At 39.1% G+C, this 27,593-nt stretch overlaps 1 protein-coding gene across 1 annotated transcript in view; it reads right to left on the bottom strand.

The window, feature by feature from the left end:
- Nucleotides 1–498: 498 nt before the first annotated feature.
- Nucleotides 499–27,593, bottom strand: part of DSG4 (desmoglein 4) — a 44,944-nt gene continuing 17,849 nt past the window's right edge. The window contains exons 4-17 of the mRNA XM_068993653.1: nt 26,392–26,523; nt 24,114–24,269; nt 23,036–23,180; nt 22,270–22,436; nt 21,865–21,999; nt 20,519–20,704; nt 14,823–15,094; nt 13,404–13,543; nt 10,362–10,589; nt 7,922–8,218; nt 6,443–6,585; nt 6,051–6,114; nt 4,135–4,343; nt 499–1,266 (exon numbers count right to left, since the gene is read on the bottom strand). Coding sequence (XP_068849754.1) covers nt 499–1,266; nt 4,135–4,343; nt 6,051–6,114; nt 6,443–6,585; nt 7,922–8,218; nt 10,362–10,589; nt 13,404–13,543; nt 14,823–15,094; nt 20,519–20,704; nt 21,865–21,999; nt 22,270–22,436; nt 23,036–23,180; nt 24,114–24,269; nt 26,392–26,523 — 3,042 coding nt within the window. The remainder of the gene's footprint in view (nt 1,267–4,134; nt 4,344–6,050; nt 6,115–6,442; nt 6,586–7,921; nt 8,219–10,361; nt 10,590–13,403; nt 13,544–14,822; nt 15,095–20,518; nt 20,705–21,864; nt 22,000–22,269; nt 22,437–23,035; nt 23,181–24,113; nt 24,270–26,391; nt 26,524–27,593) is intronic.

Below are 27,593 nucleotides of genomic sequence, written 5' to 3' on the forward strand. Positions count from 1 at the left end.
ATCTTCTTTTTCAATTTCACTTCAAAAGTGTACATTTAATTCATTTTTTCCACTTAAAAGTTTTAAATAGAAATATGTATTTATGTATGTATTCATAACATATGTATTCATGGCTATTGAATGCAGACAAGGCTTGTCTATGCAACCTTCAACAACAAGAGCATCTTGGTTTATGTGACCAGTTTTACAGGCCTGAAGTCCTTAATATTCACTGTATGAATTATGTGCTATTTATTAAACAGTATCAAAGGATGTAACACATTTTCTTTAAGTTTTTTTGGCACATAATAAATCAGAAAAAAATTTTTTTAAGGCTTATCTAAAGTGCTTAGCCATATTTACCCCCCAAAAGATATAATCAAAGAATCTCACTGAATTTAGAATTTTTGAACATTTGTTGACTTAAAATGTTAAATATGGTGCACTGTGCATCTTTGATGGATATGTTGGTGATTACAAGGTGCATGGTCTCCATAGAGAGTATTGACCATATAACACTTACTGTTGGGAGTAATGTATGTTACTGTACCGTGTTACTCTGTGTCGAGAGGTCACTGGGGATGTGGAACCAATAGTTTGGCTTATACGAATGTCTGGACTCACCATTTGTGTCACTTGAATTTCTGGTCCTACCAAAATACCACCGCTCATCACAGGTCCCCTACAACCATCACTCACGCTACTACTGCTCACTTCAGGCCTACCAGGACTAGACACCACTCTCTCAGCATAGATTACATTGTGTGTGTTGGCTAACTCAGCAGGGACACAGATGTTCCCCTGAACCTCATAGACAGGTGCCATTACTGTTTCCGTTACTACAACATTGGGTGCAAGCGGAGGATCAAAGACAATCGTAGTGGGTTGCACGCACGGATCAGCAGTAGTGTAAGTCTCGGTCACTACAATATCCCCGTGCATCACGGGTTCAGGTATTGCCATTTCTTCTTTGAACTCAGCCTCTGAGAGAGTCATTCCTGAAGATTCATTAACAAAGTAGTTTGGTCCAAGTAAAGGGAGGTCAGTGCTGATGGGGATACAGGACTGCTGTGAAGGAAATGGGTCAATTTCCGTGTCTAAGCAGATTTCAGCAAGAGTCTTAAATTTTGGATCTAAAGTTTCCATGTAGCTTTCATCTAAATCATCCACAATCCAACTGCAACAGCCAATGGAGCCCACAGGAGACCCTACTCCTTCGTGGTCATAAATGAGCAAACAGTCGTTTGCAGGGCGGCCTTCATCTTCACCTGCATAAGCATATGCTTTCTAAAATTGGAAGAAAAACAGACAATTAGAAGTTTCTTTTCTCTATGAAATAATTAAAGAAGAACAACAATGCCTTAGAGACATCTGATCTAAGATGATTTAATGGAATGAACTGAGAGATACCCTGATTGATTGCTGTATTTCTAAATAATTGGAACTCTGAAAGGAGATCAGTGTGCATAGTCTTTTGTTTCTGGGTGGTCTAAAATAATAACATATTTAGTTATATGCAAAACATTATTTATTTAAGGAGAGATATTTGATCAACTTGGAATAAAAACATCTATAGAGGTGTACATAGCTCTATGTCTCAGAGGCTTATTTTATGTAGCCTAGGTGAAGAGAGCTGGGGTGTTTTTGGAGTTATGTTATCAGGAGGGACTTATCTACTGTGATTTTTAAAATTTTTTAAAATGACAGACCCTTTAAATGAAATCCTAGGCGTGATCTCAACATATAGAAGTGATGAAATGAGAACTTCTTTGTTTGAAGGTGTTGGGAGGGAGCAGAGACCTGGTGTTTCCCTTCTCTATTTGCCTCAACTGCTATAGCCCTTGGTGGTTTCCATGAAATCCCACAGGGCCTGCCCAATACCATCCAAAATCCCCTGATACAATCTGACCCTTTTTTTCTTTTATAAATAAGGTAACCACAGGCCCCGAGAAGGTGAATGTCACGCCCAAGACTTAAGTAGTTGTCCAGTACAACGTCAAATCCACCTATCTTTTCTCCATTGCATCATGCTGCTTTCCCTATGGTCTGTACCAGCGTCTAAATCCTTACTTTCTCTTAAAAAAAAAATTCTATTTATTTATTTGGCTGTGCCAGTTGTTAGTTGCGGCACACAGGATCTTTAGTTGTGGTATGTTGGATATAGTTCCCTGCTTCTGCTGCTGCTAAGTCACTTCAGTCGTGTCCGACTCTGTGCGACCCCAAAGACGGCAGCCCACCGGCAGCCTGGTGGCTCCCCCATCCCTGGGATTCTCCAGGCAAGAAAACTGGAGTGGGTTACCATTTCCTTCTCAGTTCCCTGACCAGGGAGCAAACCCAGGGCCTCCCACATTGGGAGTGTGGAGTCTTAGCCAGTGGACCATCAGAAAGTGAAAGTGAAGTCTCAACCCCTGGACTGTAGCCTACCAGGCTCCTTCATCCATGGGATTTTCCAGGCAAGAATACTGGAGTGGGGTGCCATTCCCTTCCCCAGGAGATCTTCCTGACCCAGGGATGGAACCTGGGTCTCCTGCATTGCAGGCAGACGCTTTACCGTCTGAGCCACCAGGGAAGTCCATCTGGACCACCAGGGAAGGCCCTAAATCCTACCTTTAGAAGTAAATGATTGTAGGTCTTGAAATCAATTACTCATGAGTTTGGTATCACCTTAAAACTTTGCTGTTGAATATTTTACATGACTAGTAAAATGGGCTAGGAAGAGGACAGCCCTCTCTTGCCTGCAGCACAAGTTAGCTGCTGGGCTGGGTGGTGGTAGTGCAAAAAAAGTGACTGGAAAGAAGCATGGATACCACTCTGCAGAGGCTTTACCTTGCAGAGGGCAAGGCCGGTTCTCACCACTTGAAATTCAGTGCCATGTTTTAATGTAAGAAAAATGCTAACATGTTTGGCATGACCTCACTGCCCATAGAGAAAGAAGAATGCACTTTGATTTTCTTGGTCCCATAAAACACCAGTTGAAACCAAATGGAAAAAAGAAAAAGCCCAGTGCAATTTTGACAGGAATGGCAAAGTTCCTTAAATATTAGTGTGACTTTTATGAATGATTCTTTGAATATAATTTCTAGGACACTTCTATGACATGTATATAATTTGTGCCCATTTGCCAAATGTACTTGAGTGATGTGGATGACTCATTTAAATTACTGATACTATTCATGCTCTCTCTATAGTGGTATTGGTAACCACCAATTTTAAGATACAACTTACAACAACATCTTTAGCATCTTTTGTTAAGAGCAGTGGTGAAACTCATGTGTTGCCACCATAAGGAGTAAAATGGGCTAATTAGAATATGAGATAAAATGGACTGCTAAATAAGAGAAATAAAGGTACTAAATAGGAATTCACAAGATAATTTAAATAAATCCTCTGTTTATCCTTTGTGCTACCATGTCAGGCCATCCCAGTACCTTGCGTCTTTCCTCCTGACATGCTCATAGACCCACGATCCTCTCCCCTAGTGAGGGACACAGTGCCTGGGGCCCTGAGTAGAGATGAGGAGACCTGGGTTCCGGGCCCTAATCTGTCATCAAATCTTGGTGATGCCCTGTTCCTCAGTTTCTGCTGTCTTTCTTCCCTAATTCTGGCTTTTGATTTATTTTTTCTCCTTTCTGTTGGAGGTATCTGCAGGCCTGAAAGGACACCGTGAAGAACAGACATGAACACACAGTTTTTCTTGATCGGGATTCTCTTGCTTTGCTCTTTGCTGTGGGAAACACTGGGAACACCAGAAAGAAACAGAATACAGGAAAATAGCAGAAGGGAAATGGAAACTGATGAGATACTAGCCTTTTTCACAGTCGTCAGAGGTTGGATATGACATGTTTCAGTAAGTTGGCTTTTTGTATTTTAAGGAAGAGTGAAATATTTTCAATTCAAGATTGGGATAGAGTTAAAAGTAACTGAATATATCTCAGAAAAGAATCTTCTGCCATTGTTATTATTATGCAGTCTCAAGAGTGAGTGATAATATTGTTCAACTGTGTGCAGGGGAATTACCTCAGAGAAATATTTTTTAATTCAGGATTAGGGTAGAGTTAAGAGTCCCCGAATAGATTTCAGAAAACTCTACCACCATCGTTATTATTATTATTCAGTCCCAAGACTATTTTGTGGAGCTGTGTGCAGGGAAGTTACCTCAGAGAAATAGCTGTCCAGGAAAGCCAGGTTCAGGCCGGTGTCCCCATAGTCCCGCTGGATGCCCACCGCCGAGCTCCTCCTCCCCGCAGTGCCCGCTGCTCCTCCTGCTGCCAGGCCAGCAGCCGCCCCCAGACTGGTATTGAGTTCCACTCCCGAGACACCCCCTTCAACTGTTCCTCCTCCTGCATAGGTGTTAGTGTAGATTTCTGAAAGGAGACGGGGTTCAACGGTGCTGGAGTCATCTGCATTGTTTACCCGCGTAGACACTGTTAGCAACACCACCACCCCTTCCCCCCAGCAAAGGGAAGGCTCTGGAACACTAGTATATATAGGAGCAATTCCAACTATATCTATAATCTTCAGGCTTGCTGATAAAAATAAAACTAAATAAACAGTTCAAAGGGAGCCGGGTATCAGGCGTGGCTTTGTCACCTTTTGGGAACCTCCATCCCAAAGACTTGAAGGTGCAGAAGAGGCCAAAAGGACCAGAGCCTCCGTTTTGCCCGTACCAGTTCCTTCTCTGGCTGCCTCTGGCAAGCTCCCCAGGCCTGGCTGAGAAGACTTGCACTCACTCATGAGCCCTCCAGAGCAAGGCCAGCCACACATTTGCAGAAACTGAAACTCACGGTCCTCATTCACCCTGGTGCTGGATGGGGAATGGGCTTCCATAGGAGTGTTCAGTCACCTTAGGCTCTTTGCAGTCAGAGTCTGGCTTGGGACACTCAAACCATCGCTGAGAAATCACAAGCCTGCTCTAGAACTGGGCAGCCTCTCGACTTTGTTCAGTTATTGCCCAATGCTGGGTATTTTTCCAGTATTTTAGGGTGTTTCTGGGACTTGGTAAATTAGGAGAGGATAAGAGTGGTGAGGCAAATGCATGTATGAATTTAAGAAAAGTTCCTTATTTCAGCTCAGTCACTCAGTCGTGTCCAACTCTTTGCGACCCCATGGACTGCAGCACGCCAGGCTTCCCTGTCCATCACCAACGCCCAGAGCTTGTGCAAACTCATGTCCATCAAGTCCATGATGCCATCCAACCGCTCATCCTCTGTTGTCCCCTTCAGTGTATTCTTGCTGCTGCTACTGCTAAGTCGCTTCAGTCGTGTCCGACTCTGTGCCACCCCATAGACAGCAACCCGTGAGGCTCCCGCATCCCTGGGATTCTCCAGGCAAGAACACTGGAGTGGGTTGCCATTTCCTTCTCCATCAGTGTATTCTTAGGAGAACGTATTTGCTGCTTCGTTTTTTCTTTCTTTCTTTTTTTTGAACTGCTTGTTTTATAAATAATGGTAGCACTTACTGTGCAAGGTACTATTCTAATGTATATTTTGTGATATACGTATATACATACAGCATATATATCATCCACACATTTGTATACAATATATGTAACATATATGATCCATATTATATATCACATACATATAATATGTAATATACATACTATACATATAATATATAATATGCATACTATACCTATAATAGATAATATGTAGACTATACATATAATATATAATATGTATATATATGTATGATCATTTACTCCTCATAGCAACACTTTGAAGTAGGTACTGTCATAAATTCAGTTTCAAAGAAGGAAATTGAGGCCCAGAGAGGTGAGGTGTCTTACTCAAGGACTTAATTACTAGTAAGTGGCAGATCTGGGAATCAGACTTAAGCATTCTGGTTCCAGACTTTGCCCTTTGAATTGCTACATCGTTCTTCACTGACAGTAGTTTAAGACAGAAAAATAAAGTCACCACTTCAAATATGTAACTTTCTCTCCACTTACACTGTCCTCCAAGGAAAATGACAGATGTGCTGATTTTTGGTAAGGTACTTATACATGAGATTTGTCTGGCTGAACAATTTGCAAATTTTAAAAAGGAAAACAGATTTTGACATCCACTGACCAGAGGAATCCATACGATCCTGGGTATTAGAGGCTGTCATTGGTACACATATGTTGGACACATCCTGAAAAGAAAAAAAAAAGATTTTAAATAAATGTTTTATGTTAAACATTTTGAAATATATATTTAATCACTTATTTTGTCTGCATTGGTCTTGGTTGTAGCACATGAGACCTTTAGTTGTGGCATGCGGGATCTAGATCTCTGACCAGGGATCGAACGTGGACCCCCTGCATTGGGAGCACAGGGTTTTAGCCACTGGACCAGGGAAGTGCCTGTGTTAAACATTTCAAAAGTGATGTATGTTCAGCTTTGTGCAGTTTATAATTATCAGGACATGTTGAATCCCACTGAAACACCGAGCTTCTGTGGAACCTGACGAATCCACTCACCCTGTCCTCAGGATGGGCCCCTTCTATTCTCCAGGACTGCACCACTCCTTCTCCCCCCTCAGGCACAGGAGCAAAACTCGTCCCCAGCCCTTCTGGCTGTTTTCGTTTGCAGCAGCAGCAGAGGAGCAGCAAGAGCGGTGCCACTGCCCAAGAAAGTGGAAAGGAAGAGTTAACACATATTGCTCAATTTAGGAAGTCACCAAATGCATCGCTTTTGGGAAAATGTGGCACGATATTCAGAACTAGAGGGAAAAATACCGATGTAAGGCATTAATTTCCCCTGAAGGACTGAGTGGGGCTTCCCTGGTGGCTCAGATGGTAAAGAATATGCCTGCAGTATAGGAGACCCAAGTTTGATCCCTGGGTCGGGAAGATCCCCAGGAGAAGGAAATGGCAACTCACGCCAGTATTCTTGCCTGGGAAATCCCATGGACAGAGGAGCCGGGTAGGCTACAGTCCATGGGGTTGCAAAGAGTCGGACATGACTGATTGAGTAACATTAAGGATTGAGGATACGTATCCGTGTTTATCAATACAAATCCACTAATCACTTAAGATCAGGTAAACTTTAATGACAGATTAGGCAAATAAGGTTCTTTCTTCCTGCTAATCTAAGACTCCAAACTGGTTATTGGCAGATCCAGGGTTCAAATCCAGTTTTATATTTCCTAGTCCCCTATGTACATGTGTGCACATTTATACATGTGTGTTTATGTCTGTGCTTTTCCTATGTCCTAGACTGCTTTTCTGGATTTCCCCACACACCATGTTCCTTCTAAGAAGATCTTCAGCTTAAAGTCATTTTCTCCATCAGGACTTCCCCAACTTTCCTATTTAGACTTAATTACTTCTGCCTTTCTGCTCTTAAAGGACTCTGCTGAAATTGTCATGACGGGATTACTTTATGCTCTGCTGTGTTACTGGACACGACTGAGCGACTGAACAACAGCAAAATCCTATACTTAGGGACTTGCATGTTTCCCATCTTTTTGACCCTCACTAACCCTGGACTTTATTTTGTTGTTGTTGTTGTTGTTGTTCAGTCGCTCAGTCATGTCCAACTCTTTGGGACCCCATGGACTGCAGCACACGAGGCTTCCCTGTCCTTCACCAATTCCCAGAGTTTGCTCAAACTCATGTCCATGGAGTTGGTGATGCCATCCAACCATCTCATCCTCTGTCATCCCCTTCTCCTCCTACCCTCAGTCTTTCCCAGTATCAGGGTCTCTTCCAATGAGTTGGCTCTTCACGTCAGGTGGCCAGAGTATTGGAGTTTCAGCTTCAGCATTTGTCCTTCCAGTGAATATTCTTACTTTACCATTATTGAACAAGTAACATGCCCATATCAGTCCCATTGGTTATTTCCAGATTTCCACAAACATTGCCATAGGTACCAAAAAGAAATGGCCATTCCAGTGAACCTGATTACATTCTTATTTTGAAGAACTGCTGAAAAGAGGGATTTAATCCAGTACTTACGAAGCAGCAGTAAGACGCCCATAGTGATCATGCCAATCCCTGTTGATCCCATACCAACATTTGAAGCCTCAGTTTGGTCGTCAGTGACAGACACACTGGTAACAGAGCTACCATCCCCGGTGCTGACGTCTGTGGTGCCCGAGGACAAGCACATGTGGTTGATGTCACAGTCACAGGCCCTTAACTCTATGATCTGCGGCAATTCGCATGCTCTGTTAAAACTGTCCTTTACTAGGACTGGGATTTCGTAGTATCCAGAATATAAAGTCTGCTCAGCTTTCAGGATTGCAGAGGTAGCTGAAAAGCAAGAGAGAAAATAAATTAAAGATGGGGTACATCTATACAATGGAATATTACACAGTCATAAAAAAGAATGAAGTCATATTGCAACAACATGAACAGACCTAGAGATTATAATACTAAGTGAAGTCAGACAGAGAAAGAAAAATATCATATGATATAGCTTATATGTGAAATCTAAAAAGATGACACAGATGAATTTATTCACAAAACAGAAATAGACTCACAAACAGAAAACAAACTTTTGATTACCAAAGGGGAAATGGGGGAGGGATAAATTAGGAATTGGGGATTAACAGATAGATACCACAATATATAAAATAGATAAAAAATAAGGTTCTACTGTATAGTAGAGGGAACTCTACTCAATACTCTGTAAAAATCCATATGGAAAAAGAATTTGGAAAAGAATGGGTCTATTTGTATGTATAACTGAATCACTTTGTTGTATACCTGAAAGCAACACAGAAATTGTCAAATGACTATACTTGAATATACAGGAAAAATTAAAAAAATTTTTTGGGAGTAACTCTTCCTAATACCCATGATTAACTTAGGATCTGACTTTTTTTCATGCTCCTTTAGTCACAGAATTCATTGTCAGTTTTTAAAAATGAACACTTATGATGCTTGTTTCCAGAAACAATACTTGGCATATAATATACACTCAGTGGATATTTGTCCAATGAATGAAGAATATTGAGCTGAAAGGAAATATTAGAAGTTTTCTATTTGGGATGACAGCTTCCAAATACCCTCATGAAGACTGTTGTTCATCTCTTATTCAAAATCACTGTCTTAACATTTAAAATTATTCTAAAAACTATTATTTTACTAATTCTTTGTGCTGTGATTATCTATTGATTTTTATAGAAACCATTGCTTAAAACGTAGGTTGAAATTTATCAACCTGAGGAGGCCTTAGGAATGATTTACTCCTAAATCATGAATAGTAATTGATGAATCCTTAACAATTATTATTATTGTTAATTATTATTATTATGGGTTTATTGCTTTCAGTTAGCTATGTAATAACCTGGCTATGTCTACCAAAATGTAACCTGAGCTCAAAATAAGAGTCAAATAAGGCACGGCCCCAACCTGTTAAGTGGGATTTTTTCTTTTCTTCAAGACCAGCATGTAAATAGGACCCTAAGAATATTCTTTCCAATAAGACTATATTTTTTACTGGCAAATCTGTGATAGAAATATCTCACGTTGAATATTTTTTCTTGTTTTTCCTCATAAAATCTAGGATATGAATGAGGAAAAAGTAGTTAGCAATTATTTAAGAATAACACATTGAATTTTGTAGGGAAGAATGAACTCAGAGTTATCTTGATTTTAATGCAATTGCTTAGCTTTTAAAAATATTAAGGTGGTTTTGTGTGAAAGGGCTAAAAGGTTTTATGGTGAAAACAGGTTACCTAATTTCCTCCAAGTCCTTAATGGTGGCATTTTTTTTTTTCTGGCATCATTTTAGGATGAATGGAAAAGTTTGGTGGCCTCAGAAAGGTGGATTTTTCCTCTTACCTTGAACTCTGATTGCCATCTTACCACCCTACCCACAACATCTCTCCTGTTTCTCCAAATGAATGTCTGATGAGGGAGCTATTGTGGCCAGAATGGGGGCTTCCCAAGTGGCAATTTACCAGCTGGTAAAGAACCCCCTGGCCAATGCAGGAGATTTAAAAGATGCAGGTTTGATCCCTGGGTTGGGAAGATCCCCTGGAGGAGGAAATGGCAACCCTCTCTAGTATTCTTGCCTGGAGAATCCCATGGAAAATATAGTCCATAGGGTCGCAAAGAGTTGGACACGACTGAAGAGACTTAGTATGCACATGTCCAGAATGAAATTCTCTCAAAACATTTCATTTTCTATTATACATCTAACATCTCAGGAAAAAGAACCCAAGGTACATAAATTGTTAAGATGCCTGAAATGATATCTCAATTTTTATCAATGTGAGGCCTTTATTTTAAAGTAGCAAGAGTTACCATAAACACGCATACTATTATGGACTCTTTACACTTTCGGTGGACATAGAGTTGGAAGGTATTATTATGTGACTTGACAAATTATTTAGTAATTGTTTTTGCTTTTGTCCTTAGAGTGTAAGCAAATTTGCATTCTACTTACCATTTACTGATCTGATATCCCAAATGTCCGCTGTCCCTGGGGGTTCATTAACAACACAGAACGTAAAGGGAAACCCATAAGAGTGACTGTTAACGCCTGCAGCAGAGATCAGGATGGAGGGAGAGGCAATGCAGATGGTTTCTCTCTCAGCAACAATGACTGGGCAGTAATCGTTGACGTCAGGAACTTCGATACATATGGTTCCCGTGGCCGTTTTTACAGAACCATCTGAAACAGCAAGACATATAGGGTGTTGGGGTAAATGGTGTTGGGGAGAAAATTCTTTCTCACCTCCCATGATGATGCCACAGCATAGAGGAATAGCATGACTTGACTCCTGAGCTGGGTTTCCCTGGTGGCTCAGAGGTTAAAGCGTCTGCCTCTAATGCGGGAGACCCGGGTTCGATTCTTCGGTCGGGGAAGATCCCCTGGAGAAGGAAATGGGCAATAGGGGAGAAGGAAATGGGCAATCCCCTCCAGTATTCTTGCTTGGAGAATCCCATGGACGAGGAAATGGGCAATCCCCTCCAGTATTCTTGCTTGGAGAATCCCATGGACGGAGAATCCTAGGAGGTTACAGTCCAGCTGGTGCGTGGTAGAATCCTGCCTGCTTAAATCTTCTGAAGCCACTCTTGCCTTTGCTCAGCACCTTCCTGGCACAGTGGCTTCTTTTTAGTTCTTTGAACTTGTTGTTTCCTAAACCAAACACTTGAGCCTTCTAACCACTCTTCCTAAAATGTTTTTCATCGCTGTTTCATTAAGCTACATATCTCAGAATGCAAAATTCAGTGTCCTTTCTCAGAGGTTTACTGCTTTTTAGTCCACCATATCTCCCCAAATGAGACCCCTGTAGTCCAGTTTAGAGCCTTTCATTCTGGGTACTTTTTGAGTCCGGTGTTTGTGGAAATGACTGCAATTGAAGTTAAATAATTGTTTGGGTATTTTTTTTTTTCTGTTTCATTGTTTAAATCCATCCATTATATAGATACTGTTTCTCTCTGAAATGGTACTTCTGAAAACAAATATAAATATATTTGCTTTTTTCCTAACCCATTTGAAACAAATTTTGGGTTAGTATATTATTAGAAGGTACAGAGGATCAGGAAATAGGAGTCTGGGCTTTTAGTCTACTTTTTTATACTTTATATTGAATAAAGAATTGTTTTGTTTTTTACTTGCAGAGAATCTTACTATTTTCATTTGTAAGTCAGAACATTATCATCTCTAGGTATTTTGCTAGGTCACTCTTTGTGAAGTTAATAAATGTCTTTTAAAGATGTCTTCTGTATGCCTAAATGGTAGAGTCATTTAGTTACTCGAATGATAACAAACCAGGAGCCTATTCATACTGTATATGGTTTTGTACAGGGTGTTCTTATACTCGATTTGGGAGTTGACTTTCTATTCTAGACTTAGGTTCATTAGAGAGACACTAGATTGTCCTGCAGATTAGATTATGTGCTGTGTTGCTCTCTCATCCTCTTGAACTTTCTTATGGCCTTGGGCTGTGGGCTTCCCTGGTGGCTCAGCTGGTAAAGACTCCGCCTGCAATGCTGGATATCTGGGTTCGATCCCTGGGTTAGGAAGATCCCCTGGAGAAGGGAAGGTCTACCCACTCCAGCATTCTGACCAGGAGAATTCCATGGACTGTATAGTCCATGGGGTCGTAAAGAGTCAGACACGGCTGAGCGACTTTCACTTTATGTGGCAAACCACAGCTAAAGCCACTGTCGACAGCATCTGTTCCTTGTTGTGTCTGCTATAGGCAGAGCTCTGCTTCTTTACCTAGTGGCCGAGCATCCTTGAGCAAACTTATTCCAACTCTCTGGAAGGCTTGGGCTTGTGCCAGTGCAGATACCCGGCTTAGGGGAATAAACAATGGCCCTCATTTTTAGGTTTCTGTGGGTACATTTTCATATAGCTTTCTTTTTATTTACTTGACTAATTTTTTATGCTAGGTTTTGAACTAGAATTGGATTTTCTCGTATGACCCATTGGCTGTGATCAACCTGGCTAGAATTCATTTTCAGAATAATAATAATAATAAGACTGATAATAAATATTTATATAACTCGTGTAGATGCTGAAAGTGACGCTCATAGGATGAAGGCTAGAATGTATGGACTGTAATTGTTTGGGTATTACCATGGTTTCTCTTTCAATCCTATACTGACTGTTTATCTTTCTCTTTGTTTGGCTACTGTAAATCTCAGGAATAAACTTAATGCAGTGCTGCAATATCTATCTTCTATTAGGTATGTACTTGAGACATCTATCTTCTCCCTTCTTTCCTGGTTACTGACCTTTTTCTGCTGTTTCGTTTCATAGTGGCTGGTTTCCTAGTTACTGCTAGGAAATAGCAGTAGTTGCCTTTGCTATAGAGAATCATTAACTGTTGCTAAACAAATTCCTGTTGCTACTCACCAAGAGGAACACTTAATAGATTTTCCCACGTGAGGAACTGCTCAATTACAAGTTACTTCAGTGCATCTGCACTTACGAATGCAATTTGAATCTTATATTTGTAATAACCTTGTGCTTTCTTGGTCTTCCAACATTTTTCTTTGGACAACAACACTCACACAGGCCTCTTATTGTAGCTCAGTTTCAGTGGTTCTTTAATAACTATACACTTCGGGATGCTGCCTTACCTGCGGGTGAATTTTGAGCACACTTTGTAGCACTTACTTAAGTAAACATTTCTAACATACTCTACAAGCTGATCAATTCTCTCAAGAGATGAGGTCGAAAGCAGAAACTGAATTTTATTTATATATTTTAACTTTTATGCTTCACACTGTAAATCACCTACAATTCTTTTTTGTAAATAGGTGAAATAAATTATGACTTAAATGTAAATTGTGATTATAAGGATACTGAACTCAGTCCTTGATCTAAGGTATTTAGAACTGTCTATAAGTCTTACAGACACCAATAAACTGTATGTTGGATTTGAGTCAGTCTAGTATTAACATTAGAATGTTAGTTGCATTGAATGTAATAATAATAATTTTATTAAGAATTGACAATAAATTTTCTTACCGTCTATAGCCAGGATCTCTGCTGTGTATATCCCATTGGTAATATATTTTGACTTCATATCAAATTCCCTAGAAAATTGTATCTCGCCAGTCCTTGAATCTATTTTTAACCAGTTGCCTGCGTCATGTCCTATGATATACCTGTTTTTAGATAAATACATTCATAATTTGCTTATATAAAAGATAATCATTTTAAGCCACACAATGTGTTAATCTTATATATGGTATTTACATGCTTTATAGTGACAATTGAGTCAGTTTATAAAATGTATAGAGAATAATATTCCAGTATTGAACATATTTATGTACAGATTTACAACAGAATTTTATAATCTCATAATTCTTACTCTTCTAGCTCTTAATATAATTGTTAATAGAATGTATGAAATTATTTCAGGGCTATTTATAAAATCATAATAGTGTTTATTGAAAGAATGTGAGAACGTGCTTTATTCATTTTCACATGTGATATATTTTTTTCTTAGATTTTAATACATGTTGGTTTCAGAGCCCCTCATTGTTGGCCTGTTAGGGGCTGTGGTATCATCTAGTCTGCTTGTGTATGTGGATTTTTTTTTTTTTTAACATATAATGGAGTCAAAGCTTTTGACCTTATTGGTAGAACATCTGTTCTCTGTACCAGGCATAAATTCAAACGTCCAAGACACTTACCTGGCACACTCTTTCCTCTGATAGACTTCACAGTTTTTGTTGTCTACCTATTTATTAGCTGATTAAGTAATCAAAAATTTTTATGTCAAAAGTAATTTATAGGTCAGTAGACTTTGTTCATTCCAAAAATATTGGAAGGAAAAGATAAAGAGAATACTTGTATATTTTGCTATAGTTATTTTCCAGGATATCTTACATAATCTAACTCATATAATCTATGTATCTAATGACCCTAATACCTACCTTTCTATTTTTTTCAGCTCTGATTCTCTTAAGATTCATCAAATTTCTGAAACATCTATTTTTCAGCCTCTTCTTTTTTTATTTACTTTTTCATTTTAGGTCAAGTAGGAGATTGAAATTAGCCCCAAAGTCATTAGATAACACAGATTTTAAGGAAAAAAAGTGACTCATCTTTTATGATGTCTGATTGTTTATAATATAGCTTAATCATCCTGGGGCCAGGGTAGTACAGCCAGGCACAAAAGGTCAGAGAGACTCATAGAGTATCTGTAGGTGGCTCTTTGATCTTACAATTGCTTACTGGACGCAATTACTCCTTTAACTTGTTGGAGCCCTTACTGCCTCTAAAGCACTATTAAAATTCTGAAATAAAGTTAATACCGCAATCATCTTCTAAAACGAAGACAAAAAGCAAAGCAAAACTTCAAAAATAGCACCTTCTAGTGAATTAATATAGGAAGAGCTGAGTTTTATCTCTTTAACACAAGCAAAATATCTGCAGTACCTGACGTTTGTTGCAGGATTTCCTGTATCCAAATCTATAGCTGTGTATGTGCCAAGCACAAAATTCAATAAGGAATTTCCTTTTAGTCCTTCTCGCACACTGAATGTCATAGAATTTGGATGAAATGCGGGTCCTTCTCTCACATTAACAACCTGAATTCTCACAGGGGTTGAGTGCATTCGGAATTGAGAGGCAACTGAGTGGTGAAACTCAGCTTGGTTTTTAACTCCAATGCTAAGATGAATATTAGGCACTTGTTCATAATCCAGCATCTGAAATGATAGAAAGTTAAAAAAAAAAAAAACAACAGAACTCTGAAACAGAAAAAAGACTTTCTTGGTAGAATTAGAAGTCAAAATTTAAAAAGCAGTACACTAAAATAAAGGCCAGGAGCTATGCAATTCTGCTCCTGAACCGATTGAACTTTGTTCCCGCATTAAGTATATCATGGGCTTCCCTGGTGTCTCAGATGGTAAAGAATGTGCCTGCAGTGCAGGAGACCCTGGTTTGATCCCTGGGTGGGGAAGATCCCCTGGAGAAGGGCATGGCAACCCATTCCAGTATTCTTGCCTGGAGAATTCCATCGACAGAGGACCTGGTGGGCTGCAGTTCATGGGGTCACAAAGATTGATTGACTAACACTTTCACTTTCACTTACATATATCAGACATGTTATTTCCTTTATCTTCTGGCATAATCAGGTACATGGTACATGGATCATTCAGGCCTGTGACTTTAAGTTGGACTCTAGTTTCAGAGTTTTGAACTTCCTACATAAAACCCTAAAATGAAAGATGACCCTTCTTTCCAAATGCAGTGCTTATGAAAAATAAAAAGTAAAACTTACTAGAATGAGATAAAAAAATTCACAGTTATTAAATGAATAAATAGTAGCCAGGTCTCTTTTGTAGAATGCCTTTCTGAGAATATCTTGGAAGTATAATCAGAGAACCTCGAAGCCAATATATATGATGTAGTTGAACCTGTAATTTTGAAAAATGATGCAAACAACTTCTAAAGGAGAATTTGTGACTGTTATAGTCTATAGCTATTATAGACTATTAGAGCCCTCAACTATAATTTAATTGTGCTGAGTCTGGTGAACAAGAAGACTCCTTCATAGGGCACATTCAAATGAGAAAAGTCACCTTTGAGATGGGTTCTTTGGATAAAAGATGAATAGAATCTTTTGATCCAGAATGACTGATGTGGTGACATGAAAAGTCACCAACAATGATTCAGCACAAAGCTGAAATGAATTGTGGGCTCAAAAATGAATTTTCAATTGGAAGAGATCCATTTTCTCCATTTGTAAAGAAACAGTGGTAGAAAAGGGAGTACTGGGTGCTGTTAGTAGTGCCCTGGGAGCTAAGATAAACATCAATTGCAACACATTTACCCATAACAGAAGTTAAGACATGAGTAACATCAGCAAGAATCTTAGACAAATCTGTGCTTCTCAGGGAAATTCCATAACCTCATGAATGTTCTTCTAGATTTTGGTTAAATTCTTCACAGGAGGTAATAAGATAGAAATATTCACAGGAATTTACTGGGGTTCTTGTTTGGGGCTGGTTCAACATGCCTCACTTAAAATTCAGCTAAAACCCTTGAGATTTGGGATTTCAGTTGCTGAAATTCCCAGAATTGACATTTTTCTGGTACAGATGTGTCTGGAAGAGACCAGCAGGGCACACACAGTCAGGAAAGATCTTACAGAAATCAACAGAGGGAAAAATCTTCAGATGCTAGTTCTTTCCTAAAACTTGGTTTACTGGCCCTGGATTACACTGTAGAGCACAGAGGTGGCAGTTAAGTATGAGTCTGGAATCAGAGACATCTGGTTGGAACTTGTCTTTGTCATATGCTGCCTAGGTGCACTTAGACAAGTTAGTTTTCCTCTTTGGTTTTGTTTCACTTTCTATAAAAAAAGGAATCATAATATTTTCTTCCCTTAGTTGTGATGACTGAGATAATATGCATAGAGTCTTTATACATATAATACAACCCAATAACTGGTGTCCAGAGAGTGTGTGCGTGCATGCTCAGTCGTGTCTGACTCTTTGGGACCCCATGGGCTATATAGCTCAGCAGGCTCCTCTGTTCATGGAATTTTCCAGACAAGAGTACTGAAGCAGGTGGCCATTTTTTCTTCCAGGGAATCTTCCCGACCCAGGGATCAAACCCACATCTCTTGCCTCTTTCATATTGGCAGGTGGATTCTTTACCAGTGTGCCATGTAGGAACAGGATCAGCAAGTGTATAATAAATCTTGATTAGAGTTTTTATAAAAATACACAACCAGTATTTCTTTGTTAGAATTCCAATTGGATAGTATTTTGCTTTTCTTCCTGATGTTGAAGAGAATGTGTGCTTACTCCCCCATCTATTTATATTGTTATCCATACATATGTATTCATAAATACCAAACAAATTTATTTTTGACAAAGAGATTTTTCACTTTCTTAGAGGTCTTTCTCTTGTTTAGCTACACCACAGGGGCCAATCCTAAGGAGGGTAGGCCTGCCAGGATTCCATACCCAAGAAATGGGGTTAATTAATTATGGGCAATATTGAGAGCTGATGGGGAAAAGGAGAAAAAGGTTTGCTAAATTAAGGATACCACAGCCCTGAAAGGAGCAAGGTTTCTAGAACAAAGGGAAAACCATGAGGATGAATCTGCTAGGATTTTCTGCTCAGAAAATCCTTACAAGTGATGTGTAAGTGGGATGGCTATAAAGTGGGATAGTTCCTGGAGAACTGGGACTATGTCTGATTTATATTCCTGGTACCCTTCATTTATATTTCTCAAATTTGGGTTGAACTGAATTATTTATAATGTCCTCAGACTAAGAAAAGGGTTCTAGAAATCTTAGTCAAAAGCTTGTGACTTAGAGGTCACTTCCTACGAGGTTAAGTGATAGCTTGAGTGACTGTGGAGAGAGTCCCAGAGGACATTAGTGACCTTGTTCCAAATGCCAGATCTTGGAAAATTACACATATATCCTCTACATACATAGCTCTTTTGGTTGTGTGCTAGCATACATATTCAGTTCAGTTCAGTTGCTCAGTTGTGTCCGACTCTTTGTGACCCCATGGACTGCAGCACACCAGGCTTCCCTGTCCATCACCAACTCCTGGAGCTTACTCAAACTCATGCCTATTGAGTTGGTGATGCCATTCAACCATCTCATCCTCTGTCATCCCCTTCTCCTCCTGTCTTCAATCTTTCCCCAGCATCAGGGCACACATATTAAGATTTTAAATTTCATTAGCCCTTCTACATTATTTTTATGTTTTAAAGCATATTGTTTTCTGCTGTTTGTAAGAAATTTGGGAAGTTATCATTCTGAAAAAATATACATACTTTGTTTACACCATGTCTAATACTACCTTAACCAATTTTTCATGAAATTGAAATTTCCAGTAGTTTTTTTTTCTTTTTTGCAATAATGTAAGTAGATCTTTGAAAAAGTTTTAGCTCTCACAGAAGACATTGTGTATGTCATAGATAGTGCACTGCCTGAGTGATGAACGTGTTTTCTTTTTCATTTTTCTAATTTTGTAGAAATGATGAATTCTGCATTCAAGCTCAGTGACTCCTGTTTTGGTGAGAGCAGCAGTTTCAGTAAGTGGCATCATCATTACTCTCAAAGTTTGGTGAGCGGCTGCTATCTTCTGGACATGGGACCAGGTGCATGGGATAGAAAGATGTTTAGGTCAGGTTGTTTATGCTCAAAGATTTTTTGTTTTGCTCTTATTTTAGTAGTTTAGGAGGCAGATTAAAAGCAAAAAAAAGTTATATATTGCAAGATAATATATGAAGACAGTGATAAAGGTAATAAGAATTTCATGACCTGTCTAGATCTTGATTTTTAACTAAGATGCAAGGTAGAACAAATTCTGATCCCTGGAAAGAAATGTGACTAAATATTCAGAGTTTGATGAGGTGACAGGCAACCTCCTGTCTCTCTCTTTCTATCTGTGTCACATTTGGCAATTGCTCCTATTTGTTCCTTAATTTGTATTTTGACCGCATTCGCTTTAGATCAGGTTCCTAACTTCGAGACTTGTTCAATATAATAGTTATTTTCTTTCATCTTTCTGGAGTTGAGCTCATAATGTTACAGCTATTTAAAAACATACCTCAAAGCTTTTCTTGGTGTATAAATAGAGCTGGTGAATTTTTTTGGTTAAGGGCAGATAGTAAATATTTTAGGCTTTGAAGGTCAGATACAGCTTCCATCTTGAGCATTCAGTTCAGCCAATGGAGTGTGGAAACAGCCATAGGAAATATATGAATGAATGTGTGTGGCTGTGTTCCAGTAAAACTTTATTTGCAAAAAAGTGGGAGGTCAGATTTGGCCTGAGAGTCATAGTTTGCTGATCTTTGACCCAAAGCCATGTTTCTCAAACAGGACATCACATATTCTTGGAGTCCTTGTGTTCTCTTAAGGAATTTTGAAATGTCGTATATTGATTCGAATGGCAATTTAAAAAGCACATACAGATGTTTTCCATGTTTTTGATGACTGCCTTATAAATTAATACACTGCATGACTTCTGTGCTAGTGGTTGTATTTTGTGGTAAAGTGGTAATACTTTAATTTCTCCAAACAGTGGCAAAAAGGACAGAAAAAATTCAATATATAAACAATGTGTTTGCATCAGATGAGGGCTAAATGGCTTCCTAATTTACTGTCTGGAAAAAAGTATCACAGTAACTGGAATAGAGAAAAGTAGTAACAACTGAATAATCACAGTTCACACTGCGTGCTCAAATAAATATGTACATAGGTCTGCTAGCGTATGTTTTCATGGCTATAAGTTCTGTTTATGTTGTTAGTAGTAATTTCGTTTGTGAAAAATTAATTTTCCTTATTGCATTAATGCTAATTTGAATCTTATTGTTTGTAGTTTTATTTGTATTTTTAGATTTTATTGTTGTCTATAAAGCATAAAGTAGTTCAAGAAAAATTAATCTATAAGAAAAAAGTCGAATCCTGCAGTCCAGTACTCAGGGTTCTTAACATGTGTTCTTGCATCTCATCACTTTTCTCCATGGATACTCTCCAACAGCCCCACAGAACTGCTCATCCTGCTTGAACATGCTTTATGCTTTCTCACCTGTGTGTTTGTGGATTTTGTTACTCACATTAACAATCTCGGTTATAAAGTCCTAAACCTGATTTCATGACTGAAACCCTTTCAGCCACCTCTTGCTCAGAAAGATCTTATCTGTTAGAACTTATTTCATATTTCACCCATCTGGCTATTAACTGGGGCTTCCCAGGTGGTGCTAATGGTAAAGAACCTGCCTGCCAATGCAGGTGATGTAAGAGACATGGGTTCTATCCCTGGGTTGGAAAGATCCTCTGGAGGAGGGCATGGCAGCCCACTCCAGTTTACGCCTAATACCATAAGATCTACTATGTGTTTTGTTTTTAACTCATATTATTACCTAGTTTGGAAGTACCTGCCTTATTTTCTCAACTAGGTGTTGGGCATTGTGAGAACAAAACAGACTTCTTATTTCTCTTGGTAATAAACACTGAGTTGCTGAACAGACCACTAACCCAGGTCACTTGTCCACACAAGTAGTATGCAAGGTTATGGTGCACTTGCTGCAGACAGATTCTCTCTCTGAGTATTCTAACCCTTCTTGGAAAGCGAATATTGTAGATCCCATACCGTACCTTGACGACTTTCAAAATGCCTTCGTTGGTTTGTGGATCTGTTTGAATATCAAACCAATTCCCATCATTTCCAGAGAGAATTAAATATTCTGCCAACCAGTTGTCAGTGCCTTCTTCGTCGAGATCAATTGCTTGAAATCGGATCAGTTCCGAACTTAAACAGTTCTCTTCGATACTCGCTGAGTACTGAAATGGCACAGATCAATTTTATAATCAATTAATTTTCAAAAGGAAAGAGATTGACATCATTATTATTATTTGAAATACTAACAACAGGTTATGCCAATGATTTCTGCATCAGCCATCTGTCCTATCAGAAATATAAGAATAAAATGATTACAAGATAATGAAACTGGTTTTCTTGTGCTGCAGGTGCAATCAAGGTCAAATGGGCACTTCGTTTTATTTTTCTTGCTTACTTTAAATTGTCCTTAAGTTAGTTCTTCCTTTTATGTAAAGGGCAGGATGGTCATTATATTAGACTTTGTGGACCAGAGAGTTTGTGTCGGTTACTCATCTCTCCTGTTGTTAAGATCAAAGCAGCCACAGACAACACAGGACAGTGGTGGCCCAATAAAACTTTTAAATTTTAACCAAAACAGGCAGTGAGCCAGGTTTTGCCCTACTGTTTTCAACTGTGTGGCTCTTTATGAATATGGAAGTTGGAATGTTTGGGACTTTTCTGGAATTGATTCAGCAAATCATCAGGCAGAGAAAAATACCTGAATGTTGTTACATGATTCCCAGAGTTACGATCATAAATTTCTACATTTCTGAGAGTAGAGAGTATGGAGGAGATAGTCCATTGCTGCCAAAGAAGAGATTTACCCAGAATAGTGAAACAAAGGCAAACATACTATTCAGTGAAAGTGAAAGTCGCTCAGTTGTGTCTAACTCTTTGCGATCCCATGGACTATATAGTCCATGGAATTCTCCAGGCCAGAATACTGGAGTGAGTAGCCATTGCCTTCTCCAGGGGATCTTTCCAACCCAAGGATCAAACCCAGGTCTGTCGCATTGCAGGTGGATTCTTTACCAGCTGAGTCACCAGGGAAGCCCCCAAGAATACTGGAGTGAGTAGCCTATTCCTTCTCCAGTGGATTATGTATATGATTATATGTAAGAAGTTCCAAAGTTTATATAGCGAGAAAGTTGAGTATCTATACATGTCATAACCCCATGGACAGAGGAGCCTGGTGGGCTGCAGTTCATGGGGTTGCCAAGAGTTGGACATGACTTAGCACAGCACAGCAGCATACATGTCATAGAACCAGGTTAACAAACCAGCAGGAAAGTAGATCTATTATCAACACTGATGGGGAAAAAAGAGTAGAAGAGTAACTTACGGAAGTTTTCTCCAAAGTAGGGAAATTATCATTGACATCTAAAACCTTGATTCTGCAGTCACACTCTGAAGACAGTCCATCCGTAGCTCCATCCCGATCTGAGCCCCTCACGAGGAGGTTATACATGCTGTGTTGCTTAAGATGAAAGAGAATTTTAAGACTTTGACCTTGTTTGGAATACAATCCAACACATTCTGATTATTCCATTTTTCTTTTATAATTTTCTGTCATCTTTTTAACACAGTATTTTTTTCTTTTCATCATTTTCATTGAAAAGTAATGGCTGGACTACTTTTACTCTTCTCCTTTACACGAAAAAGGCATGGGCACACATGAATCATTTCATCTTTGTCTCTTCAGAACTGAACTCCTTGTTTTTAAAAATTCATTCACAGCAGGCTTTACCTCTCTGTCGAGGAGATTGGACGTCGTGCGCACTTCTCCAGTGTACCTGTTCATGATGAACATCGGTGAGCCCGCCGGCTCCTGAGACACGATCTTATAGGCAATTTTAGAATTCAGATGATTGTCTTCATCTGCGTCTGTGGCACTTAACTTTACCACCAGGGTGTCTAGAAATGAAGACGGGGGCGAAGAAGGTTTGGGAATCTGTTAGAATCAACTCTGCAAATCATCAGGCATAGGAAGAAAGAGTAGTCTGCCTTCTGAATTCTCTTGTTCTAATTTTCCATGAGAATATAGTACCATGACTTTCCGCTTCACTGCTGATTACAAAAATAATGGTGGTTTGCGTCTATAAAATCCTTTACCACTTATGAAGTTCTTATACTCTTTAAATGATTATATGGCAAATTAGCACAATATAGGAGTCTTTTTAAAAAATCGATACTCTTTGTTTTTAAATGTACTTATTAATTTATTTAAAGTGATAACAATAAACTCATTCTGTTTACATAAGTCACATCTTTTTTATAAAAAATGAACTATATCACAATGGAATTTAGTGACATGGTTGACATTGTCTCATGTTTCTGCAAATGTATTTTTAAAAATCTTAGAAAATTAATACAATTTAAAAAAATTACTTTCCATTTTCAAATACAAATTTGGCTTTTTCTGATATTGAAATTGCCTGTATTGCAATCTACTAAAGCTTTTGACCAAGACAAATAGATGATGTAATGCAGTGAAGGCGTGTCACTCTACTTACTTGCATCGCTGTTTTCTTCAATGCTGGCTGTATACACATTTTGTGTAAAGACGGGGGGGTTATCATTTATGTCCATAACTTTGACTCGAAGCTCAAGAGGACTTTCTAAGTCTTCACCCCGTGAATTCAGAGCCCGGCAATAAATCTGTGGAAAGTTGGGGGAAAAAACCACTTTTTTCTTTCTTTTTTTTTTTTTTATTAAATTTTAAAATCTTTAATTCTTACATGTGTTCCCAAACATGAAACCCCCTCCCACCTCCCTCCCCATAACATCTCTGTGGGTGATCCCCATGCACCAGCCCCAAGCATGCTGTATCCTGCGTCAGACATAGACTGGCGATTCAATTCTTACATGATAGTATACATTATAGAATGCCATTCTCCCAAATCATCCCGCCCTCTCCCTCTCTCTCTGAGTCCAAAAGTCCGTTATACACAGCTGTGTCTTTTTTCCTGTCTTGCATACAGGGTCGTCATTGCCATCTTTCTAAATTCCATATATATGTGTTAGTATACTGTATTGGTGTTTGAAGTTAAGCAAGAATCTGAAAATATAATAGGTAGTGTGCAAAGCAACAATTTTCCCAGTAAATTCAGACTGTATTACTATCTAGTACTTTAAATATTATCAAGATAGTTGATTACATACATAATGTAACACATGAGAGAATCCTGAACTATAACTTTATATTTTCATGCTCTTTTCATGTATTTAAGTCATTTATTTGATTTTGGTCTACTGTGTTTTATCAAAAGTAAGCAAACCCCATGGACAGTAGCCTGGACCAAGCTCCTCCGTCCATGGGATTTTCAAGGCAAGAGTACTGGAGTGGGTTGCCATTTCCTTCTTCAGGGAATCTTCCCAACCCAGGGATCGAACCCAGTCTTTTGCATTGTAGGCAGACGCTTTACCTTCTGAGCCACCAGGGAAGTCCATTTTCATACTCTTTTCATCTATTCAAGTCATTTATTTGATTTTGGTCTACTGTGTTTTATCAAAAGTAAGCATTAGTCCTGAGATGATATTTTTTAAAGAAAAAAAAATATGCATAACTCAGAGCACACTGCTGTGACTTACCAAGAAAAGTGGTGTTATCTCTCTGTCCACCACTGAAGTGATGTTAATTTCCCCCGTCCGAGGGTTAATGGTGAACACTCCATAGGGCGGTCGATCGATTCCTGCCCCAGAGATGCGGTATGTAATCTTCTGATTCACTTCACAGTCTGATCGAATCTATGAAGAAAATGGCCAGAATTGTGGTTTAATTTAGAGCAGGTCATAATCTGCCGAGTGTAGTGAACTGAGAAGGGAATGGGCTTTGTAGTCAGGTGGGCTTTGAACCAAAACCTGGAACCATGACTTATGCCTGTGTAACTCTGGAAAATTCACTTAGCTTTGCCACGCACCAGCCGATAATGAGATATTAATAATACCGCCTATTACCCTAGGTTCGCTAATACCACCTATACCCTAGGTTTGCTAATACCACCTATACCCTAGGTTTGCTGTGGTGATTGTATGAGGCGGCATATACACCTCACCTCACTTCACCCCAATTCCTGGCATATGGCACATATGTGCTTGATGCTACACTTGTTATTATGAAAATATTCTTCAATTCTCTGGTTCTCTTTGCTCCTGGAGAAAGAATTTGAGAGAAGAAAACACCATCTTTACTATTTTTTTCAAAAGGTGTTTCACTGTCTAGACTTTAGTTAGAGATTAAATCAAAATTACCAATAAATTAGGAAAGCCAGAAGAGAAATACAGTGCTTAGAGATATTGGCAATAATTTTATCAATTGAAACCTACTGTATCATTCATTTGCCAAACAGATTTTGTGACAAATATTTTTGCCATATAGGTTTTGAGTAGTTTTGTATATGCTGTTCATAAATTTAAACGAAGCTATTTCAATTTTGAAATCCCACCTGTATGTTGAAGATGAGAACACCCGGTAAGATACTAAGATTTGTTGCCCAAATATCCACACTTAAACAATGACAGCTGGAAATACAACTTGGATTAGTTCCCCTTAATCTAAAGATCTTATTTATATAAATGAAAATCCAGGAAATCCCCCAAATGTGAATAAGAAGAGAAGAAAAGGAAATGGCAACCCATTCCAGTATTCTTGCCTGGGAAATCTCATGGACAGAGGAGCCTGGGTGACTACAGTCCATGGGGTTACAAAGAGTCGGACACGACTGAGCGACTGGCACACAAGATCACATACAAGTGGGATAACAAAAAGCTATAACTGTGAGTTGAATGGAAATGGTAACAATTTAAAGCTTTCCAAAAATTTCCAAGAGTTTGAAAACTTCTGAGAGAAAATAATCTCTTTTCTTGAGGTGAGGTTACAGCTTTAATATCAGTGGGATTCTTATTATATATGTACAGCTTTATATATACATTTAAGCTATGCATATATGTAGTACTTTAAGGAGAGAATTCTGGTAGATCACTGTAATGTTGATTTCATCATGAGGGCAGGGCCAAGATGTCCAGAAAGAGCTAGTGAGGCTGTTAATGTGGGTCCCTTCCTTCATGAATCAATTTATTATGTATTCTTTTCTTCACTCTCCTCCCTTACTGATTGCCAGTATTTAGAGTACTTTTTAAGACTCTTCTAAATTCTGGATGTAGGAATCTAGTGGAAATGTTTAACCCTGTCCTGACTCTCTTGGAAGGGATTAGTCAATAACTGTAAACTTTCCAGGTGGTGCTAGCAGTAAAGAACCCGCCTGCCAGTGCAGGAGACTCAAGAGATATGGGTTCAATCCCTGGGTCAGGAAGATCCTCTGAAGAAGGAAATAGCAACCCACTCCAGTATTCTTGCCTGGGAAATCCCATGGACAGAGGAGCCTGGCAGGCTACAGCACATAGAGTCGCAGAGTCAGACACGACGGAAGTGACTTCACACAGGAACCTAATGGAAACTTTTGACACTATCCTGACTCTCTTCGAGGGAATTAATCAATACTGTAAACCTTTGATTTTGTAGTATAAGACTATTGCATACATCATGCATACCCTTCCTATAATGTAGGCATGTGAGTACACAGAATGCAAACCAACAGATAAAGCTCAGTTGTGCAGGAGATCCAGATCTCCCTGGATCACTCAAGGACCCTCTGCTCTGTATTATCAGCTCCCAGAATGTGATATTCAAAACAGTATCTCAACAATGCAAACAAATAACTCCACATCACCCATCTTCGTAAGTCACTATGGTGTCCTGGAGGCTGCAAGTCCTCAGTGTGTCTGGGGCCTTTCCTGCCCTGCAGGGGCCTTTCCTGCCCTGCAGAGGCCTTTGTTATCAGCACAGCCTCCTGTTTGTTTCATCACTTACTCTGGCAATCGGATTCCTCTTGGAGTTATCCTCTCCTTCCCGACAGGCCGCAGCAAACTTCACCCACTCCCGCTTCTGTCTTCTGACCGTTTGCCATTTTGCGGTGCCATTTTCCGCATCCAATTCCTTCACCTTAAGCAAAAAACGTTCCCATTTTGCAGTGTTAGAGCAGTTTTACTCAGTAAGGACATTTATTCAACACTGTAAGGAGCACCCAGAGGAAGCAACAGTATCGAATTTGAGAAACAAAGAACGTGTTTACTGTGTCACAACTCTGGATGGGCATAGCCTGGTCACCTTGACTTAGCAACTTCCCTTGGAATGTCTCTTTCTAACTATAGGAGCTCATAGTATGTTCTAATGGGTAACAGGTGTGGCTTTTCTTTCCTCAATCTGTCCTCGCCATGAGGAGTCCTGCCCGCCTCGCCCTTCACTCTGCTGTGACCAGGTTTCCTGGTCTCCAGAGTGTAAAAACTGCAGTGTTCCATGTGAGTATATCCCCTGTGAAAAGAGCTTTGTGCTGGTGAGTGTGCTCAGCTAAGAGTGGGAAGGGATTCTTTTCTTCTGTCTTGATAAGGACACTGGCCTGAGTAAGCATCCAAATAGATTAGTGCAGGATTAGAAGGGATATTTTAGCTGAGTTGATGGTACCTGCAGTAATCCCATTGACGTCTAGATGGCTTCTCAGAGTTGTCTGTCTGTATCTCTGCTTGCTATATGTTTTTCTCTTTGTAGTCTTATGTTGCTATTGTTGGAGGATATTTAAGAATTTTATAGTTAAAGAATTTATATGGGAGGTGAGAGGCAGGCTCAAAAGGGAGGGGACATATATATAGAACCTGTGGCTGATTCATGTGACGTATGGCAGAAACCAACACAATATCATAACAATTATCCTTCAATTAAAAATAAATAAAGAAGAAAATAATTTAGAAATATTACTACCTGCATGTTTGTATACATGTGTACTTATGTGTAGAGATTTTTAGCAGTAACGCCTAATATATTTATAAAGATGTGGATAAGTGTGTTTGCTTTAATCAAGACTTTATCTAATTACCACTTTGGGGAAAGAAATCAGTGAATGGAATTTATCCTTTTAAGAATCAAGGAATTTTTCATTTTTCCCCCATTTTGATGGAACTTCCATTTGATACAAATGTTCCCCTGTTTGCAACAGAGATTTGAAAACTAATTTTATT

Source organism: Capricornis sumatraensis, chromosome 21 (genome assembly GCF_032405125.1).
Source record: "Capricornis sumatraensis isolate serow.1 chromosome 21, serow.2, whole genome shotgun sequence".
Classification (NCBI taxonomy): domain Eukaryota; kingdom Metazoa; phylum Chordata; class Mammalia; order Artiodactyla; family Bovidae; genus Capricornis; species Capricornis sumatraensis.